General features: G+C 41.6%; 1 protein-coding gene across 1 annotated transcript; it reads right to left on the bottom strand.

Annotated features, from left to right (window-relative positions):
• Positions 1-19,595: 19,595 nt before the first annotated feature.
• On the bottom strand, positions 19,596-21,998 carry LOC148021811 (putative RING-H2 finger protein ATL71). The gene is made up of 2 exons (XM_087697329.1): positions 20,159-21,998; positions 19,596-20,074 (listed from the first exon to the last, which is right to left on the bottom strand). Exon 1 carries the CDS (start codon positions 20,964-20,966, stop codon positions 20,316-20,318), a length of 651 nt encoding a protein of 216 aa, XP_087553455.1. The 5' UTR covers positions 20,967-21,998; the 3' UTR covers positions 19,596-20,074; positions 20,159-20,315.
• Between the last annotated feature and the right edge of the window lie 1,768 nt (positions 21,999-23,766).

The following is a 23,766-nucleotide window of genomic DNA, read 5'->3' on the forward strand; positions in this document are numbered from 1 at the left end:
ATTTAACATCACCAAGTTGGATGGTACCAACTACTCTTATTGGAAGAGTCAAATTTGGCAGGTCTTGGTGCAGAAATCTCATATTAAGCCACTTCAGTTGAGCAGGGAGCAGCCTAAAACTATGGACAATGACGACTGGCTTGAACTTGATGAGGTATGCAAGTCCATGATTGTATTGTCTCTCACTGAATAGGTACATTATAATGTATTTGAGGAAGCACAGAGTGCATGGGATCTATGGAATAAGATCAAGAATCTTTATGATAAGAAAAGTCCAGCGAGTCATATGTACTGGTTGAAGCAGCTTATGGATCTGCACATGAAGGATAATGCGACTATGTCTGCTCACTTGAGCCAGTTCCATGCTATACTGAAGAACCTGACTTCACAGGATATCACCTTTGGAGAGGAAGTAACTCCTCTTTTCTTGCTTAGGACTCTGAATGAGTCATGGGATGTATTCCGCACTACCCTATATGCCTCTAGTGCTACTCTGAAACTGAATGATGTTGAGAGTGCTCTTCTGCAGGAAGAGGTTAATCGCAAAAACTTGGATGCCTCTCGCGTTTCACATGCTTTGACAGTTAGAGGCAGGAATGATAGGAATGATCGTGGTCATGGCCATGGCCGTGACTTGCAGAAGGGTCGGTCTAAATCTCGTGGAAAGTCGCGTAGTAAGTCGCGTGGGCGCAACGCTAATGTCACTTGTCATCATTGTGGAAAAAAGGGCCATATCAGACCACAATGTCATGAGTTGCGCAATGAGAAGCACAAGGATAAGGGGAAAGAGAAAGTACAGGAGAAGTCCTCTGATCGCAGCATACTACCTACGAAGTCCAGCGTCAAGATTGAAGAAATTAATGTCACGCAGACCGAGGATTCCGATGGTAGTGATGAGTTCATACTTGCAGCTAGTTCTTTTGATGCCTCACACTTGACTGAGGCACCTAGTATGTATGCACAGTGCTGGTTATTGGATTCAGGTGCCTCCTTCCATGTGACGCCTTACCGTGAGTGGTTTCACTCTTACCGTACTGTATCTGGATCAGTCAGACTTGGAGATGACAGGTCTCTTAATATTGTGGGCTGTGGAGATATTCAGTTGCAGTTTTCCACTAGCAGTTCCTTTTTGCTCAGGGATGTACATCATGTACCTACACTTACGTGCAATCTTATGTCTGCAGGACAGTTGGATGATGCAGGGTTTCATGTCTGTTTTGGGGATTCTGCCTGGAAGATTACCAGAGGCAGACTTGTGCTTGCTAGAGGTGCCAAGGCTGGCAGCCTCTATCCTCTTGTTGTATCTGGGTCTTCTGTAGACCATGTTTTGGCAGTGGGCTCTATCCCACATGTATCACTTTGGCATGCCCGTTTGGGGCATATGTCTTTGAAGGGAATGAAAATGTTATCTGGTTTGCAGTATCTTCCGCCTTTGGACTATGCACGTTTTGACTCGTGTGATCATTGTCTTTATGGTAAGCAGAATAGGTCTACGCATAAGAAATCAGGTAGGCCATGCATGAGTGAGCCCTTGGCTTTGGTGCATTCAGATGTTTGTGGGCCCATGCCGTGTATGTCTATGGGTGGCGCGAAGTACTTTGTTACCTTCATTGATGATTTTTCTAGGAAAGTATGGGCTTATCCCATAAAGCAAAAGTCCGATGTCTTGGCAGTCTTTCAGTGTTGGCTTGCTCTTATTGAGAACCAGATTGAGTATAGGCTGAAATGCCTTAGGACTGACAATGGGGGAGAATATGTCTCACGTGCTTTTGAGCAGTTTTGTGATGACAGGGGTATCAAGCGTCAGTTGACCGCCCCTTACACCCCGCCCAGAATGGTTTGGCTGAGCGCATGAACAGGACTATTCAGGAGTGTGTCCGCTCTATGCTTAGCCATACAGGCCTACCACAGAGCTTTTGGGCTGAGGCAGTTAGTAGTACGGCAGTGCATGTCATAAACCGATCACCTTCTAATGGATTGGATTTCCAAGTTGCAGAGGAAGTTTGGGCTGGTAAGCCACCCTCTTATGCGCATCTCCGTGTCTTTGGATGTGAGGCATTCTGCCATGTGCCCAAGGACAAGAGGAGTAAGTTGGATCCAAAGAGCATTAAATGCATCTTTCTTGGTTATGGTGATTCAGGAGAGATGGGCTATCACCTATGGAATCCGCAGGCGCGGAAAATAGTACGTAGCCATGATGTAGTCTTCCATGAAGACAAGATGCACATGCAGCCTGAGAAGGTGGTTGAGATTCGCAGAGTGATCTTTCAAGAGGAGCCTAGAGCTTCTACACAGCCAGTTGGACAGCTTACAGCTACAGCAGATGCTCATGGTCAGGGTGTTGGGCAGGCAGCAGAGCCTGCAGTGAGACGGTCTGCTAGAGACAGACGTCCACCTGATAGATTTCAGCCCTCTATGCATTATGTTTTGGTTACAGATGCAGGAGAGCCTTTCACTTATGATGAGGCTATGCGCAGGGGTGATAGTCACTCCTAGGAGAGGGCTATGCAGTCTGAGATCGACTCCTTGCATAAAAATGAGACTTGGGATTTGGTTGCCTTGCCTAAGGGCAAGAAGGCTTTGCCATGCAAGTGGGTGTACAAGCTGAAAAGTACCCCTGGACACCCCAAGCCGGCATACAAGGCTAGATTGGTAGCAAAGGGTTTTAAGCAGGAGCATGGTTTAGACTTTGATGAGGTCTTTTCTCCTGTGGTTAAGATGACCACCCTGCGCTTTGGTTGCTCAGCTTGACTTAGATCTATATCAGATGGATGTCAAGACGGCTTTCTTACATGGGAACTTGCATGATGAGATCTATATGGAGCAGCCTAAGGGCTTTGCATAACCTGGCAGGGAGCACCTAGTGTGCAAGTTGAAGAAAAGTCTTTATGGCTTGAAGCAGGCACCTAGGGAATGGTATCATAAGTTTGATGCCTTTATGCAGTCACAGGGCTACAGCAGGAGTGCTATGGATCTGTGTCTTTACATGAAGAAAGCACGTGATGGTTCATTGCTTATTTTGGTACTCTATGTGGATGATATACTAATAGCAGGGAAATCTCATGATGAGCTAGATGCTCTTAAATCTCAGCTAAAGAAGAGCTTTGAGATGAAGGATTTGGGACAGGCCTCTCACATACTTGGTATGCGCATTAGATGCGATAGGCATCAGGGACTCCTCTACTTGTCACAGAGGGAGTATATTCATAAAGTCCTTGAGCGCTTCCGCATGCAGGATGTAAAGCATATTTGCTATCCATTGCCTTCTTATGTGAAGGTATCATAGGCCATTTGTCCGGAAACAGATGAGCAGAGGGCCGAGATGGCCCAGATCCCTTATGCTTCAGCCGTGGGCAGTTTGATGTATGCCATGATAGCCACTCGTCCAGATATTGCCTTTGCAGTTGGTGTTGTGGCACGCTATATGGCTACACCTAGCAAGAAACATTGGGATGCCGTGAAGGGTATCATAAGGTACTTGAAGGGCACAATAGATATGTGTATTTGCTATGGCAGCCAGGATACAGGGGTCGTGGGGTACACTGACTCTTATTATGCAGGACATGCAAATAGTAGGAAGTCAACTTCTGGCTATGTATTCACCTATGTTGGAGGTGCTGTCTCTTGGATGTCCAGGGTTCAGAAGTGTACGGCTTTGTCTACCACCACTGAGGCCGAGTATGTTGCAGCCACTAAGGCTTGCAAGGAGGCCATATGGCTAGGCCGTCTAGTTGCTGACCTTGGGATTGATGCTATACCTACACTGCATTCGGATTCTATGAGTGCCATTCAATTGGCTAAGAATCCGGTCTTCCATGCAAAGACGAAACACATTGAGGTGAGGTATCACTTCATATGTGGTGTCGTGGAGGACAAGTCTGTTGACCTTGTCAAGATCTCCACTGATGAGAATCTTGCAGATCTGCTCATGAAAAGCCTCACTACTGAGCGCTTTGCCTTCCTCAGGAGATTGATGGGCATTGGATGAGATGTTGCCTTTCCTCATCCCTTATACCTATGTACAGTTGTACTGCATTTTTCTTTTCTTTTCTCTCTCACTAGGGCAGATTCACCTTTAAGTGGGAGGTTGTTGGGGTAAAGGCGCCTCCGCCATGTCGCCCCGTGTATTACTACACTGACAGTACTAGCCACTACACACTGCAGGTGGCGGGTGCCTATCACGTCACTTTATTCTTTACATTCATTTTAGTGACTAGTAAATAAAGGAAGGCCCGGTCACACATTGTGACTGTTGGAGTTCCCATTTCTTGTCTCTCTCTTTCTTGCTCTTGCTCTCCCGCCATAGCTCGCGTGCAAGCTTTGATCCTTCTCACCTTTCAACACACACACTCTCTCTCTCTCTCTCTCTCTCTATATATATATATATATATATATATATATATATATATATATATATATATATATATATATATATATATATATATATATATATATATATATATATATAGTGCCATAGAATCCCAATTGCAATGCATCCTGGGCTATGATGATTGCGAGCCAATGCACCCCATGGATGTTGGTCCAAGCATCAACCTGATGCTACAAAGAGCTATGGGCAAAGAAGCACAGAAAGGGATCATGACACTGTTTTAGGTCACCAAAAACAGTCAAGGGAGGACAATTGCTCAACTATGGCACGATGATGTTGTAAGTGAACTCAAGGTCTCCAATTAGCAAACGGATCTATTCTAGCTACTAATGCTATGCAAACAACCTCCCAGCGAGGATTCTGACAAGCTACATGTAGAAGTTGAGTAGGTTACATAAAATAAGGGCATCTCTCCAATGAAAGAAGGAGAGCTTATCAAGGTTTGATGGCTTCAATGCCGTGGATAAGAGAATTAAGGACAACATTGCCATGTTTGAGCAACACACACCTGGAGGAGCTACACCAACAAGGGCCGCCTAATGCCGAAGAGCTAAATGAAGTGGAGACCAATCTAAATGCATCAAAGCACATACTCCATTGACTTGGAATGACTGAGGATTCATACCTTCTTGCCCAAGAGGTGAAAGCTCAATAGGTACATTTTCCTTACCTTGTGGCATCATACCTTTCTTTTGGTAGCTACTATACTCTCTTGGTCTAGTATTGTATTTGTTTTAGTGTCTTTTGAAAATTCTAGATCATTTTAGAACATTTTGAACCTTTTTGCACATTTTCACTTAAACAATTTTGCACATTTTTAAACCTAGTGGTAGATCTTGGTTTATTAGGCTTGGTGTTGATCCTCATGTACAATAAATGCCTTATGGGTAACCACCAAGCGAGGGGGGGTTCTCATTGTGGTTGAGGGTACCCACATTGCTTGGTGGTGACCCTCATGTGCACTGAACTCCCTGCAGGTCACAACTAAGCAAGGGGGGACCCTCGCTAGGGCGAAGGGTCCCCTGCATTGCTTGGTGGTGATCCGCATGTGCACCAATCATCATATGGGTCATCAAGCAAGGAGGGGCCCTCATTGCAGTGAAGGCCTCTCCCCTCCCCTATCATCACCTAGTGGTGACCCTCGTGTGAAGTTTTTCGGAGGATCCCCCATCTCTTGGAGGACCCCCCATAGCTTGATACCTTTAAGGTATTTTTGGTGTTGTTTGATACTTTTTATTTTTGAATATAAAATATTTTTTGATACTCCCATCATTTGTTGGAGGACCCCCCATCCCTTGGTGGAGGGCCCTCCCCCATCCCTTGGGCAAATGGGAGTATCACTTGGCAGACCCCCCCATCCATTGGTGGAGGGTCCCCCATCACTTGGTGGTGACCCTCATGAGAACTTTTTTAGAGGATTCCCCATCAATTGGGGGAGGATCCCCATCACTTGGTACTTTTACGATTTTTTTGTGTTGCTTACTTTTTATTTTTAAATATAAAATATTGTTTGGTACTTCTCCCCATCGCTTGGTGATCCTTGTAGAGGGGCCCCATTGCTTGGTGGTGATCCTCACATGAACTTTATCAAAGGGCCCCATTGCTTGGTATTTTTTGATATTTTTTATATTTCTTAGTCCTTTTTATTTTTTAATATCAAATATTGTCTGGTACTCCATGGTACTATTTGGTACTTTTTATTTGTGCATTTCGATACCTCCCAAAATATTTTGGTATATTTTTTTGTATTTTGGTACATTGTGATTTATCTTTTGGTGCTTTTTAATAATGTTGATACCGTTTGGTACTCTACTAATGATATTTTCATGTTTGTCCCATAGATGGAATGTGATTCGTCGCTTGCAACCGAGAGTCAAGAGGCTCATACCCAGAGCAATTTTCTTAAAATGTTGAGAAGAACTGGAGGAAGGCAAAAGGTTTGCATTATTTCCCAGAACCCCAACTTATGCATTAAGGGGACATAGTCCACATTTTGGGGACTTGCGCTACTTGTGGCGAGTCTTTAGACTCTGCTCATGGGTGACTTCTTTCATGCTAGCTTGCAAGCACCAGTACCACCCCCTGTGTTTCACTACCACTCTCATGACAAACAGCACTTGTGAAAGTGGGATGCAATCATTGAATCCCAGAAGTGGCCAAGAGTTGGGTGCACAAGGAATATATTCAAGAAAGTAAGTAACTATTTGCTTCTTTCTCATACTATCTACCTTTTTCTTTTCCTCTTTTTCTATGGGTTATCTTCCTAAACTTTGTAGATTGTGGGGCTAATATGGCATATCCAGACAACCATGTTGCAAACAAGGACCCAAAGGGTTTTGGACATGACTCTAGTGCTGTCAAGGAAGAGGTGCTTGGGGAGCCTAAAGCAAGCAATGATGGGGGTGACACAGAAATGCATGTGAAAATATCCATTGTGCCTACTGTTTGTGAAGAGCAGAAGGGGGATCTAGAAGGAGAGGAGGAGCCCACAATGGTTGTTGTCTCTGGAGAGCTAAAGGTGGAGCTCGAAGGAGAGGAGGAGCCCACTACAGTTCCTCTCTCTGGAGAGCTAAAGGGGGAGCTGAGAAGGAGGGCCCATTATGGTTCTTGAAAATGAGTAGAGACCAAGTGAAGATAATATGTAACTCAGTCACTTTTGAGTTTAGTTATTTGTTTAGTCTCCTACATATACTTGATTTGTTAACTTATTTTATAGCCCTAAGAGCCTGATGGCTCAAAGAGGAGTCTGCCTTGGAAAGTAAGCTTCTAGGTGATGTTCATGCAACCAAGGGCAAATTGATCATCATTGATTTCAATGCAATGCTCTAGATGGTATCAAAAGAACCTTTTAAACAAGACTATTGACTGTTAGAGGGGTCCAACCAATTCGAGTTAGTGAGGATTGTTATTATATGGTGAGGCCTAGAGCTGAACAATACCTATTGTCATTAGGGCCAAAGCAAGTATCATGGTTTGGAGTTGTTGCAGCAAGCCAAAAATGATACGGATTTTGTCTACATGCTTCCCCTACACATTGTCATTAGGGCCAAAGCAAGTATCATGGTTTGGAGTTGTTACAGCAAGCCAAAAATGATACGGATTTTGTCTACATGCTTCCCCTACACAATGGAATGATAAAATTCTTACAAGTAAAGCTACTTGGAGGCTAGTGATATTTTTGTGTGTTTTGTAGTCTTCCTATTGATTAAGTCTTATGTTCCTATTTTTATAGTATGAGAGATGTATTTTCTCAAGAAGATTGTGAAGTGTGGTAAAAGAGTTTTTGCCACATCCCTTATGTTGATGAGAAACATTGGAAGAAGCCTATGCTATGGACTATCGCTACAAGTCTCTACAGAATGAATATGAAAACCATTTAGATGTATGTTCCTACGTGCCAGAGGTTGAGCCCCATAGCAGTGCATCGTATCTAATGGGTACTATTGAGCCCTAGCTTCAAGGGTGGATTGAAGATCCCTACCCACTGGCCTACAGTAGGAAACATCCCATGTATAACGTCAAAGATGACTTGTTTTTGGCGATGACAAATTACTTCATTCAGAAGGAGGGCTATTTGTATCAGCGTGAAAGGAGAAATGTATGAGTTGTTCTAGTTGGTTCTGAGGTCATTAGTGTGAGATCTCTTCTGTGGTCATAATTGGCCAAGGTACTAGTTGCCAATCCTAACCATGTCTTTAGTTCTTGTACATCCTCTAAGTTTTTGGAAGATACAGTGTAGATAGCATGTGGATAGAACTTTTATTGTAGTAAAAGTCCTTGAATGTATGTTCTTGCATGGAGTTTAAGCCAACTTTCCTTGTGAAGAGTGTGCCAAGCATGTAGTCAATCGTTATAATATTTCCTAATGTTCTATTGGCTCCTTCCTCCATTCAATGGAATGTGGTATTCAAGTGACGGAGCTCCATCACAACAATGGAGTTCCCTCCCACCGCTTGGTGGTAACCCTCGTGGTGGGTGGCAAGGGTGAGTGCCACAGGTGCCAAGTGTGGATATGATGTTGTGGGTGGTGATAGGCAGTGATCTTTGGGCTTTTAAAAATGTCAACATTGACTATGGTATCTTGGGGAATCATGTTGAGGAGATCAACATCATGTGCAAAGGCATCCAAATGGGTCAGCACAATGCTAAGAAGGCACCTCCCAAGGGATTTGTGGCATGTTATTTGGTGGTGTCCTACATGTGGTGTGAACCCCACATGGGTCACCACCAAGTGAGAGAGCCCCATCACAACGGTGAGAAGTTTCCACCTTTCGCTTGGTCATGACCCTCGTGGGTGGCTAGTGTGAGAATCACACAATGCCAGTGTGGTTATAATAACATTCCATCTTGGTATTAGATAGTAGCCCTCTCTTATAGAACCTAGCATAACTTTGGTACTATATTCTGAAACCAATGTCTAATTCCATGATCAAGAAGAGTGCACAAGGCAAATAGGATACACTGTTTGGGTTGTAAAACAGAAGGTGATGGAAGGAGGCAAAAAAATCCCATGTGCATTATATCAATGACAACATTGTTGCACTAGTTACAGTTTGCAAGCATGGGGCTTATTGCAATAACCACAAGGGCACTTCCTCCCTACCTCAAAAATTAGCTCCCAAAAAGGTGCAATCACTTGGAGATTTTGTTGTTGCACTAGCCATCTCCGAATCAGCATCTACCTTGGCAATTCCTCCAATATCACCATCTAGGCTATCAATTGCACCCTCGGCTATCCCTATGTCCATACTTGTTACCTCAATAGGCTCTTCATGGACCTCTAACCCCATAAGCTCATCCACTAGCTTTCTACAAACCATACCCTCCATTGAATCTTTTGCCTTCTTGTCGGCTCCCTCCCATCCCCCTTCGTCCCATTTTTCACACAAAACCCATCACTATGCAAAACTGTGCTAAAGCAAAGGGGGTGATATTGATGTCCTGCACACAGCACAAATGCCAAGCACATGGATGGTCATATGTTTGTCTACAATATGTGGCCTAGGAAAAAGGGTGAACATCAACCTCTTCCCCTTCTTCACATCATTGATCATCTGGTTGACCATGTGGACATGCCCTCCCTTGCAAGAGGCCTCTAGCTTGTCATACAGTGACTGCCAAGTGAAAGAAATAAAGAGGATTAAACTTACAAAACATCACAAGAACCAAGAAGCAAGTACCAAAACTTTCAATCATTATACCATTACCAACCATTGTTGCAATGACTACTAATGTATCAAATGTACCAAAGAGCAAGAAATGTACCCCAAACGATCCAAGTAATAGCTATAAACAACACCAAAGGGAACCTTTATACAAACAATAGCACAAGGAAGTACCAATAAATACAAAAGGTGTCATTTAGTACCAAATGAACCAAAATGTACCAAATGTACCAAATTCAACAGCTTGCTTCACGTACCATAGAGCTTTAAGTACACCCAATACAAAAACCACAAAAATATACCTAAAAGAGACTAAGGTAGGATCAATTAGCTTTTTAGTAATAAAAATAGTCAAAGAGTACCTGAAAGCTCCAGATGGCACCGAAACATTTTCAAAAGTAACAAATGTATCCAAAAATACAAAATGTTACAAAAAGATTAAGAGGAAGTACCAAAAAGCACCAACTGCACTAAAGGTTCCAAAAAGCACCAATTGTACCAATGGTTTAAAAAAGAATTTACCAAGTTCTACCAAAATGCTTCAAGTACCAAAGAGCTTAAAATATACCAAAGAGTGTAAGAACCACCAAAATATCCCAAAGAGAGTTCAAATACCATTAAAGGTTTCAAAAAGCACCAATTGCACCAAAGGTTCAAAACGAATGTACCAAGTTCTACCAAAGGCTTCAAGTAGTACTACCAAAGAACTTAAAATATACCAAAGAGTGTAAGAGCCACCAAAATATCCCAAAAAGAGCATGAGACAATACAAATAAGTTTGTTAGCAAAAGGAACAACCAAAGAGAGTACCAAGAAACACCAAATGGTACTAAAAGGATCTCAAGGTACCAAATGTATCCAAATGTAATATTTCCACACAATAAAAGTTGGTTGGTTAGTTCAAAAGTTAGTTAGTCAAATAATAAGTTAGTAAGATTACTAACTAAAGACTAACTAAGGTAAGAACTAACTAACATTAATAACTAATAATTTTTATTTAATTTAAAATATTTTATTTAAAAAACCGAGTCATAAATCTGATATTTTTCTCGGAGTGACAAGGACCGTAGCCACCCTTCACGTAAGTTACAACGTGAACGAGAATTATGAGCTATATTAATCACTAGTATTAATGTGTATAGTTTGGATGGTCCAAAAATATTAGATTTTGGGTAAAACTAGTATATTTTAGATATTTTAGATATTATCCAAAAAAAGATATGGAGATTTCTAGAACTGGTGTCATTTAAAAGAAAATGCAAGTGATATTTTAGTTAGTTTGGAGATTTTATAAAATGAAAAAAATAATGAGAGGATTTGTGAAATTGTGCGCGTGCCGCGATCGCAATCTACAAGCAGTAGACAGCACTTTGAAATGAGAAAAGAAGAAGGAGTGAACTAAGAGCTTTCTAACCAAGTATCTTGGTGTTTTACCCCCCTTTTAGAGCCAATGGAACCATCAAATTTATGATCTGAGCAATCAGATCACTGATCTTTCCAAGATCCCCCTCCACAAATAGCTCCACTTCTCAGCCAAAAGCTATCTTCTCATTCACTATAAATATGAGGCATGGGGAGGCATAACAAAGCATAAGGAGACCCTGAGACACTAGAGAGGTAGAGAGAAGGATACCCCTCCAAGAGATTGAGAGAGAGAGAGAGAGAGAGAGAGAGAGAGAGAGAGAGAGAGAAGAGTTACCCCAACAGGCTACACAATTCCATCTATCTCGATCCTCGACTTAACCATCTTCTTTTACGCTCTCCCATCTTGAATCTATTCCACCTTCTTAATCTCTTGAGTCTACTTGCGAACGATGGCCCCCAAGTGAAGAATGTCACGTACGAATAGCAATCCCATAACCAACAACGAAGCTTCATGCAAAGGCATCACTGTCAATCTAACTGCGGTTTCGGTCATAAGTAATGTATTTCCAAATTGATAGACACTTGTTTTGATTCTCGTATGAGATACGTTAGGCTTCATACTATGATGCATGAGTATAGGTCATCCGAAGGGATAAATTTTATCTCGCATATTCAAAAGATTGAGCTTGCAAAGTGCATGTATTAAGGAAAGCTAATTGCCCTAGTTGCATATGACTTGTTCGTTTATAGAGCAATTACAAGGAGGAATCGGTCAAGGGTTATGAATGGATAATCGTGACATTAAAAATTATGCATACAAGTGTTAAGTAAATTATACATAGAATCGCTCTTTGATCCCAATGGAAAGAACATATATGCGATGATAATGTTATCGTGACTATTCTTGCATTGTTTGGGAAGAATGCAATTGGTTTTGTAAGTTGATCGAACAACATCCTAAATGCTTTTACATTCAACTAGTTGTTACTTGTTCTTTGGATGATTATTCCAAGTGCTTGTGATTTATGGTAAATGCATGGCAAGGGTCTGTGATGACAAGTCGCCATGGGAATAAAGAAATGTTTTCTTGGAAAATGAAATTAGGGCTGAATGCCTTGTTTTTGTTGATTCTTAAAGGGTTTAATTAAGGAATGATATTTTGCACGGGTGGATCACCTCCATGATCACACTGCGGATTAACCCAAAGAAGGCACTGCTCAATTCATGGGCCGAAGGTCGAGTGGTGAAAAGGCCAACCATGGGAATGATGTTTCGCTCCTAGACAGCTTGCGGGTCAATTGGAGCTCTGGACACCCCTTGCTAGGTCTAGAATGGAATTGAAGACCTCCGTGGCCCCCAATGTCTGGGCATGTTGGGAGATCCTATTCTAGATAAAGGATTGAATTTGTGGTGCCATGTGAATTGGACCAATTACTTCTGCAAGGCAGAAGGGATACATAATTTCTCCTGTATGGGTGGGAAACAAAGATTAACTTGAAGATAAGTTAAGGAACTTGTTTGTCAATAGATTGCTTTACTCTGTTTTTGTGTCTGTGCTATAAGTTATGGGAACGAACCTTGTTCCCTAAAAGGCTTAATTAATGAAGCTGACTTTAAGTATCACACATAAATGTGGTAGGACCTAATTAGAAAACTAAAGCTATTAAGGGAAGCAGGTGGGTGGAACCCCCGACGGGTGTGACCTACGATAAAGTGGTCCCATAGAACTGGGAGGCTTCTCATAAGGTTTTACCGACATCGAACGACCCTTAGGAATTGTTAGATTGGAACCCTGATTCATGTCGTTTTAGGGGACCGGAATGGGACTATGCCCTATGGGCAGAGATGTTGAGTAGCACATCCCTCTCGTTTTCCATTCTCTTTGAACCAAGTGCAGCATGGGTCTGCTTCGAATTGGGTATCTATGCGTAAAGTAGGATGTCCAAAACCCAACACTAGAATGCTATCAGGAGACCTTGACAACTAGGAACCCGAATTTCAGGTCGATCCTAGTGGTTCGGCCATGAATGTTCCGTTGCGAGTCGGATTCGGGAAACCCTAGGCGACAAAACTCGGAACATTCCATGGGAGTGCCGGGCAGTGACGCTTAGATTCATTTCTCGATAGACCACTAAAAGCGTGCCTAGACAACTGATGGGTGGGCACCTCACACTAAAACAACCAAGTTCTCTAAAATTATTAAGAAGCAATAAAGCACCAATTCCACCAAAGGTTCAATAATCCTGAAGTACCAAAAACCACCAAATGCACCCTACATTTTTATGTGTACCAAATGCAACCCCTAAACCTAATGCACCAAAGAGAACCAAATGTACCAAAAAGTACAAGAAATACCAAAAGAGCCAAAGTTTGTACCAATAAGATTTTTAGCAAGGAGATCATGTAGAGAGTTCCAAGGAGCACCAAATGGTACTGAAAGGGTTTCAAGAGTACCAAATGTATCCAAAACCACCAAGTGCTCCTACAAGTTTAAGAGGAAGTACCAGGGACAAACCAAGACAAAGTACATTGAGTATACTTGCTCAAGCTCAACCTCTTTTCCCAATCATTTTATGTTCTCACTGACCCCGAGACATTGGAGCATTTGTTGGCTTACTCCTAAGTCAGTCTCCACCTCCTTTACCTCTGTATCATTACATGGAATTTGCTATCTGAGCTCTTGGAGACATGCTCCATACACTTTGATATCGTCCTTTATATGCTCAGTCATTGCATTCAACCCCTCGTACCTGAGCAATGCCTCCTTTTGCTAGATCAAAGCTTTTAGCTTTGATAGCCTATTCAGTGTACTCTTTGTCTTGCCAACCATCCTCTCGAACAATGAGTCCAAGTCAACAATGTAATCACAAACTAGCCCTACATACCCAGGCCCCGCTTCTTTCTAGGAGGAACACCGACCTCAAAGGCACCATTCACCCTTCACCATGTCTCAATCTGCTTTTCCAACCCCTCTGGCGTACTCCTACACATCTACATCAGACTTTCCCCAAACCTAGCCCATGCCACTTTGTGACCTGTGTGGGGTCTTCCATCCCATCATGGCATTGCTCAAAGGCATAACACCATGTAAACTTGGCTATGATCTCACCACAAAATGGATGTGCTTGATACTCCTTGTGAAAAAGCAACCTCCAATCTTTTGCCAAGTGAGGGTGCATGTGGCTCAAGTAGATCTTTGCATATTTTTTGTGCTTGTGCTTGAAGACTATCAACCACTAGTCTTCATGGAGGGCATTTTCACCTAAGTCCTTCAAAATCACCCCTTTCAGACTCAAGCCATACTCTTGATGCAGCTCCTCTACCGTATAGCAAAATTTTCTCAGACGTGGATACTCTTCCATTTTATTTTTCCTAAGAGATGTCCATCAATACTCAAGTTAGACATACCATGGCCCTCTTTTGAAAGTAAAATAATACTTAATGTATATAAAATTTGGGATGATGTTAGACACATCTCCTTGGCATTATTATCAACTATTGCTCATCAATGCAACTTATGGCAGTGGCAATGTAGCTCATTTCCTTTATCAAAATTTGGTAAAGGCGACCACTATTCTAGTCAACTCTAGTTTTCAATATCTATAATCAAGTGTATAGAGAACCTTCGATTCTTAAAACCTTTCTACAAATTGTGAGCAAACGCTTATAGCAGCATTGTTTATAGTGATGGTTACAACACTACCCACTTTCTACGAGATAATTTGGAGTAGCAAAATGGCCAAAATACATAACGAAAATAGAGTCAACAGCAAACAAATATTTAGAAAATAAAGATGGATATTCTATTTTATCAATACAACTTTGTGTAAATCTAAGGTACAGATTAATAAACTCAACATTGGTCCATTTGTAAGAAGTTTTGCAAGCAATCACATAGCATTACTATAATCTTAATTAAAGGGCTTTCAAGCAATGGATATATTTGCTTTGAATCTCAAGGAGCAAATTTTGATGTACACTGTACCATCCTTGCTATAGTTCCCTGGTCTTCTAAAAGTGAACCTTACATTGCTCAATTCTTATGGTAGTTGGAACATTTTCCATGTTCAAAGATATGGACAAAGGTAGGATCTGTGACCTTAATTATTTGCTTCTCTATCTCATATACGAGTGTTGTAGCTCTACGCCAATCATTAGAGACTAAGATATTCATAGCAACAGTTATAGTTGAGTCTTCTGATGTGTTGATCAAGGCATAGGCAATTGCAAACCAAAGAGTTGTAAATTGCTTTGGAAAGTCTACAAACTTCTCATTGTGCCCACAGAGCACATCCTTCTTTATCTCTTCAAATATGTTTTGTGAAACTACCCCCAAGCTTAAAGAATAACCCTACCATGACATGTTTCCTATAAGATCTTTTAGCTTCTCATAAATGTATTTTATTCGTGGGCGCTTTTTGTCAAGGACTAAAAATTTTTGAGTATTTCCTTTGGCATCAATCCAACCAACAACATCCTAGCTTCGTCCAAGCCTTATTTGCAACTTGCATGACTTCAAACTCTCCTAGATCCTCTTGCATTCATGCTACTACATAAATATTAGCTATGCAAATGTAGGCTGAAGCAACAATTTTATCTATCTCAAGAATACAATCGAAATCTAGTCTCCTAAGCCTCATGGCCAACTTGGTCTACATTGGGAAAAGTTATAATTTGATTGCCATGCATATATAGGACTATAGACAAAGAAAGGGTAGACAAGGTTGCAATTTTCAACACTGGTTGACTCTCTAATTTACAAGCTTTTCACACCTCCTGAACACAATTTTCACCCTCACCGCATACAACAGTCATAACCATGTGATATGAGGGCCCTCTACCATTGAGATGGGGATCTCTCGCTTGGTGTTGACCCATACAGGGTTCATCACACAAAGGCATCACTACCAAAGCGATATGGTACTCTTCACCTATGGGAGGGGCCTTTCTCACTTTGTAGTGACCAATTGTGGGTTTAAACCACGTGAGGTCATGATCAAGCAACAAGATCTTAGGAATCAAAATAGTAAGGTCAACCATATATGCCAATATGGCAAATTGCATGAAGTCCTAGCTAAATGTGAAAAAACACATAGCAAACAAAGTAATACCATGGAAGCTCGCCTCTAGGTTTTGTGAAGGATTTGTCTTCATCATTAAATTGGAGTGACATTTTCTCACACTGCTCCATGGAACAACTATCTTTGCTTGCACCAGTGGCTGGGATCCACATCTCCTCCAGCACAGATTGCAATTGTCTACGAGGGGATTTCGTCCCCTCGATGCACTTCTTCATTGGGAGCTTCACTAGGGTGGTTTTAATGGTCCCCTTTCTTCATGGAATTCTCATGACAACAAGCAAATTGACAAACTGGGTGCAAAGCACCAAGAAGAGAGTTTGAGTGGCACAGCAAAGAGCCTTGGGGGCTACATTGAGAGATTTTTTTCAATAGTTCAAACTCGAGTCTGGTCGAGTGAACTCCATCCATACATGATCATAATGACACTATAAACATACATCACAGCTTAACATCATTTGGGCTAGCGACATGCTCAAAATTCTATACAATTTTAAGTTTTCTTATCTAGAGATTTCTCTCCAAAATCCAAGTTAAGAATTAATGGAAGTACCAAACATGCACAAACAAAATTGGTCATTTTATTATACCACCAAATTGGTCCTTTTTTTGTACCACCACCAAACCATGCTTTCACCCCCCGCACCCTCCGCCCCCCCCCCCAGCTTCGTCCAAGCCTTATTTGCAACTTGCATGACTGGCATGGAGTATTATTGGCAACTCTCATTAAAAAATGTAGGCTCCTTTACTTTTCATCCAACTTTCTACTTTCATAAGCAATAATTCCATGATCCTAAATCAAAAGTGTCCCAATGCCTCAACCACATGCATCATCACATATGGTATATTTTTTAGAAAATTTTGAGCCAACCAAAATGGATGCTAAAATAAATAGAGATCTCAACTTGTTGAAGCCCCTATTTGATATAGCATCCCAAAAGAAGGCTTATTTCTTTAACTTGTTAGTAAGAGGTGATGTAACATGGACATAATCCTTAATAACCAATGGTAGAAAGAAGAGAGTCCAAGAAATCCGTGCAATTAAGTAGTGTTGGTGGGAGTAGGCCAATCCTTTATGCACTTGGACTTTTACCAAAAATAATCTATGTTGCCTCAAGATCTCAAAAACTTCTCTAACATGTTGCAAGTGATCCTTCTTATTCTGTGTAAATCGAGATGTCAGCAAATAATACAAAGACAAATTTGTAAAGAAAAGGTTGTAGTATCTTATTTATCAAAGCATAGAAGGCAGCAAGAGCATTGAATAGTCCAAAAGGTATTAATAAAGAAATGGTAGAGACCCCTCTCAATGCCAATACTCTTTCTTCTTCTCTATTAATAAACATAAGCAAACCCCCTTGCTTCAAAACAACAAGCAAGTCCCTCTACTTATCCACTTAAGCTAGAGCGAGATGAGCCAACTCATATGAGCTCACAACTCTTACAACCACCATTGAGGAAGAAACAAGTCAACTTTGACATGAGAAATTTTTCCATGTCGACTATGTTATGCTCAAACACATGCAAAAGAATGGATGTACACTTACCTAACTTTGGTGAAATTCATCAAACATGTGAAGCATGTTAGATGGCGGAAAGCAACAAAGATGGTCAATTCCCAACTATTGGGAAAAGACTTCTCTTGAGCTCATGTTTATCTCTATGGTCAGATGACTACTCAAGCTTTGGGAGGATCTTTCTATTTAATGCTACTTGTCAATAGCTATAGTAGAAATATGTGGGTGAATTTTCTTCCACATAAGGTTGAAGCTTTCGATAAGGTCAAACATTGGTATAACCTTGTGGAGGATGACAAGCCAAGAAAGTGAAAAACTTCCACAATGATAGAGGGGGAGTTTTTAATTCCAATAATTTGATTAATTTCTTTATAAGAATGGCATGGAACAATCACCTTCTATCAAATCCAAAGGACAACTAGGTTTGAAAGGTTAGGTCACCACTTGGAATAAGCTCGCATTGGCGAAATGAAAAATACAAATTTTGAGCACTAGGATAGTAACCAATTGATGAAAGCTCAAAAGCAAAGTGAGATGGACAATAAAGGTAACAATGAAGATCGTGTAAACATCCCCTTAAGAAAACTTGGAAAGCTACCCTTTCCTTCAAATGCTAAACATCTCTAGGGTTGCATGGAAATCAATGTTGAAATTATCTCAATAAAACCTTCTTAAAACACCATGAAAACAAGTACTTATGGACAATTAGGTAATGTGAACGAAGTCTCTTCTGCCTTCCTTTTTGGGACAACATGATATTTAGAAAGAGTCCTTTTGGGATGGGCTTGTAAGGGACTTTCATAGACAAGCTTCTTAAGATGCTATGCATTTTTGGGACTTATGGGTAAAAGATCGGACTTGTTTACGTTGGTCAAGAAATTGTTGCTAAAGTTGAATCCTTCTTTGTAAGATTTTAAGACATTGTATACATCACCCTACCTTCACAATTTGGGGAAAAAAAAACAAGGTTAGTGAGGTTAGAGATTGTAAAGAAAGAAACCATGGAGCTTTAGGGTCAAATCATCACAAATCTAAGTTTTCCCCGTGTGGTAACAATTGAACAAGAAAATGCAGCAAGAATAAAGGGAACAATCAACTCAACTCTTGCATGGAACTCTCTCTCTCTCTCTCTCTCTCTCTCTCTCTCTCTCTCTCTCACCAATGGACCATTACATACACTTCTCTTTTTCCACAAGAATTTTCGAAGCATTTTCTAGTATGTCCCCACTTGATTGGAAGTCAATCCAAAAAGGGACCAATGAGACAACTATCAATTGAAAGCAACAATCAATACTTTGTTTTTTTTTAGCAAGACAAGTTTAAGTTCAATCAAATGTCAAATTTTGGAATAGATTCGAATTTAGTGGGTAAAAACTCACTCAATGAATTGGTTGTCTTCCTAGAAACAATTGTTTGAAAACAACAAAACCCTAAATTATTTGGGGTGAAAGGAACAACATCATAGTCTATGTGCATATGCTTATGGCGGTGGTTTTCTCTTGCTAGAATCAATTGTTTAGAACAACAATATCACATAGACTAACTATATGCATATGCAAATAACTGATGGTCATATCATATAGTCTAAATGCATAAGCAGATAAGTGATGGCCGTCCTCTACTAGCTTGACTAGGCTTCCCTCGGAATACACAACTAATCGGTCCCTTATGAAGGAAAATAACTCAGAGACCGCCATCTCATGCTAATGATTAGCAAAACAAACGTTTCCATTCCTGTTTTAGACTGGCACGCCCCATCAAATCAAGAAAAGAAGGCTCCAATTACAGCCACCATCTCCTGTTCTGATACGACTCAGACGAACAAAAGCAACAATATCACCACATTCAAGATTGCAATACCTCTACTTATGAATTACCATGGCTGTGCCATAAAAGCCTAGTTACCCATAACAATGAACCTTAGGATCAGACTGAACCTCCATGGTTTGTATCAACAGAAGGATTGATGACGGTTTCACAAAATCCATCCTTAGTCTGAAAAAGTATGTAACTCACAGCTGGATGTCATCAGATCTTCAAGTGTGAGGCTGAGTGAGTCCTTTCCAACTGCCACAGCAAGTAAACTGAACCAATCCACTAAGTTTCAAACATTAGAAAGATCATATACATATCTGGTCTATCATATGATAATGGATGTATGGAAACCTTCCACCTACGAGAAAGAGCAGCTGACAAAGCCACAGCCTGTGACAAAATGGTGGTTAGCAAGCATCAAAAAGCAGAGGGTGTGCTCCAAAATTGTCCATGGTTAGAAATACTGCTTCTAGATGCCTCTCATGAAGGCATCCCGCTAGGGATTCCCCACTTCATCTTCTCACACTTCGCACCATATGTGCTTTCACAGGCACTCCAGAGGTCAAGAAGATTCTTCATAGCTATGCAAAGACTGGCTAAACCACCACCAGTTAAGCCAGTTCTTGCATACACACATCATAAAGGTAGTCTATGATCCTTAGGAGTTAGCCTGGTCTTTCTCCCATTGAGCACTGTGGCCTCTCTGAATCCATGAAGCAGCACATCCAGATGAAACTGCACTGCCTCCTTCCCCTAGGCCAGTCCAGATCACCAGCAAAACAATGCACAACAAATGGGACTAAGCACATCCAGATGAAACTGCACTGCCTCCTTCCCCTAGGCCAGTCCAGATCACCAGCAAAACAATGCACAACAAATGGGACTAGTATCTGATCTGAAACATGCTTACCTTGAAAATGTCTATCAACCCATATACTAATACTTGGCTGCACATCTATCTGCAATGAACAAACCCAGTAGCATGTCATCTGTAGCGGACCTGGAGTGGGTGCCTGGCCAGTGGGATAAGCTCTGAGAGAGGGGTGGATATAGGGGTGGGAAGAGGAGAGGTGCGACACATCGGGCACGACGCATGTAGACGTAACCAGGCATCAATGCAGGGCACGTGGAAGCTATGGCGGCAATCCGGAAGGATGCGGAGCAGCTCGCCGTCTTTGTAGTCAGCGAGGCAGATGGAGCAGGAGCCATCATCCTGTTGCAGAAGCTGGAACTTCTTTTCACCATAGCTGAACTTGGGGTAGCTCTCCAGAGTGGCCTCGTCCAGTCCTCCTATGGCCCATTCACCATTCTGCTGATGCACTGTTGCAGCATTGTCATCTCTCGGTGGGAGGGCACTGTCCATGCCCATCCCATCGCCGTAGCTCGATGGTATGGCTTCCTGAGCACGTTGTGCCTCGTCTCCCCTGCTTGATCCTGCTGCCATGCTTGTGGTGACCCCTCTGACCCTTGCCCCTGCTCTTCCATGGACCCTCACACACACATAGGAGGCCAGCATTATGGTGGAGACCAGCACCAATATGCCCACCGCTATGGCTATGCCATAGCCTAGGCCGACTGTGTTCATGTTCTCTGTGAACCCAGCTGCTGCAACTGCTGCTGTCCCATTCTGACTCATCCTTCACATTCCCTACTCGAGAGCCGAGGGATATTGTCTGAGGGTGTGGAAATTAGCTAAGAAGAAGACACCAGCAGGAGTCTTACTACATGGCTAGAAGGTGCAGCTACATGGGAATGGGAAGGAAAAATGGAGACTGCCTGATGAAGTAAAACGATAAGGGCACTGTGAAAAAGGGAGTGATTACGCGATACTGATCGCTTGACAGGTATGAATCGGGGCGTCTATTATGATTAGTACTAAATCCAAGGATCGATACATAGAAAATAGGTGGGTTAAGAGAGAATCTAAGCTTTTAAGGAAGGTCCTTGAAAATGCAAGTGGGTCTCTATGATATGGGGGGGGGTATCAGATATCCCTCTCTTTCTCTCTCTCACATACACACACGCACTCTCTCTCTCTCTCTGAATGAGACTCGTGAAGGAACTTTCAATGTTGTGAGAGAGAAACGGTCAGAAGGAGATGGAGGCTGTTCTTCATCTTCTGAGGTTGAGTGTTGATGCAGATTTTGAAACTTGGAGGGTGATGGACTGAGTTACTGTTGGATTGAGGGCACAGTCTACAGACACGGAGAGAGAGAAAGAGAGAGAGAGAGAGAGGCTGCTGCTGCTGCTGCTGGTGTATTAGAGTGCGCATTGATGAAGCAAGAGGTACAGAAAGCTAGGCAGCAACAAAACAATTAATACTCAAACGAGAAAGAATGCTCTCGAGACTCTCTCTCTCTCTCTCTTCATAACACACGAGTGATTCGTGTCAAAAGATGTCTGCCTGTCATGATCTTCTATATATATGTGAACCCCCTCTCCACGATCGTTTTTTTACCAACCCTGTCTAGAGCCAGTTATTACTCGAGTCTCCCCGGCCTTCCCTTGAATGAGTGAAAACCGAGTGAATCAATGCATTGTCATCGATGGAACTTTGCCTAATCTCTTACTCATCTCCCCTTACTGTTGCACAGCAGCACAGGTACTCTCTCAGAGAGTCTCTGAGTCTTGAGAGAGAGAGAGGAGATCCAACCCAAGACTAAAGACTCTGCCAGCCCATCATTATAAAGAACCTTCTCCCCCGCCCGCCCCCAAAGAACGAGAAAGCCCCAAAAAAGAACAAGAATTGCATCATTCTTCCCTCAAAACGCCCCTCCCTTTTTCCCAACCCTTCCTCTTTTCACTTCTCCCCATACAAACCTCTCACGTCTTGCTTAGCTCTTTCCTATTCTTTATTTAGGGTTTGGCACCTCATTAATCTCTGATCCAATTTCCAATTGCTTTCCCTCTAACTCTATAGTCCAATTAAACTCCCTTAACTTAAGACAAGGCCCAAAGGCTGCCACTAGAGCCTTTTGTAAGCTTTGGTATCATGAGGATGAGGATGTTGTAGATATTTCTTACTTTGTATACTAATATATGCGGCCTCGCTATTTTTAAAAACTCTTCGGGCCAACTCCTTGCCCTCTCGGCTCTAACTCTATATTATACAAAGCAAATCCATTAGCATATAGGCCAATACTTCCCCTCAAAGAAAGTCATGCTTCCCAACATATATTGTATCTAGTCACAATAGCATAGGTCATGTCATGAGCCTACATGATAATCTAGGCCATAATGGAGCAAGTTGTGAAAGTTAAATGTACAAACCATTGTTTTGTGAGGACACTTTCCAATTGTTCCTTGCACTTACCCAACTATGAACATGAAGAACGTGCCAGCACCACAGCCAAAGGTGCTCGAAGTGTTTTATAAAAGACACAAAAGTTGATTGATTAGTCCAAGCAAAAAGATTTGTTTACATAAGACCACCAAATTAGCATTTAAATAAGAGACCCTTGCACTCCAAAAGTCAATGTCTTTTGTATATAGAATTGTATGCATCAATGTGATGTTCTAATGCAAATTCAAGAACCAACTTCGAATCTAAGAAGTGTTTTTTTTTTATGGAAGTCTCATTGGCCATCACAAAGTTAAGATACTTTGGACATATGGGCTTTTACATGCCATTGAAGATGGTGGTGACTTCTACCATCAAAAAAAATTCAAATTTGATTTTTTATGTTTCTTTTCATGTGCCATCCTAAGGCCTTAATTAGCCACACTAGGTATGTACATGTTACGAGTACTCTAGTGAGGCATAAAGGAAGGCAACGATCCATGTTGAAGCTCAAATGTGATTGTATCACATAGGGAATCCATGTTGAGGCTCACCTACAGTGTATCACCCAATATCCATCAACTAAACTTTCCCCCAACTCCATGAATTGGGAGGACCTCCCAATTTATCACTTGCAAAGGCAGTATTGACTACTTAGCCCATAGTAAGGGGTTGCCTCCTCAAAGAAAACTTAGGAAGCTCAGTATTGGCTCTAAGTGGCAATTATCAAAAGATAATTATTTGTGAGAACTAAGAACAATATGGTGCAAAGCATGTAACATTTGAATGTGAGAAAATCCTAATGACCCTATCCTCTACTTTTCTCATCATTGAACACTTGCATGAGCATTTAGCACTTTAGCACCTATTTGCAATTCTACAAACAAGGGATAAACGTGTAGAAGAGCTTATAGTAGGTAAGTGCAAAAATCAATGCAAATGCTTGGCACCATATCCAAAATTTATTAGAGTCAACCATGAAGTCACACCGAGCTCACCTATTCCCACTTTTTACGTGCAAACTTGCATCAAAAGGATACATAGTGTTTCTAGAATCAAATCACCATACAAAACAGAAATAGCATTGACGAAGCTTTGAAGTCTTTGACACTTTTATAAGAAAGCAACTAATCTATTTATTATCCAAGTCAACTTG

This window comes from Lygodium microphyllum, chromosome 17 (genome assembly GCF_053477565.2).
Source record: "Lygodium microphyllum isolate KBCC chromosome 17, Lygodium_microphyllum_v1.1.10, whole genome shotgun sequence".
NCBI classification, from domain to species: Eukaryota; Viridiplantae; Streptophyta; class Polypodiopsida; order Schizaeales; family Lygodiaceae; genus Lygodium; species Lygodium microphyllum.

Excerpts from the sequence above, each read along its gene's own strand:
- LOC148021811 (XM_087697329.1), bottom strand. The coding sequence starts at position 20,966 with ATGAGTCAGAATGGGACAGCAGCAGTTGCAGCAGCTGGGTTCACAGAG.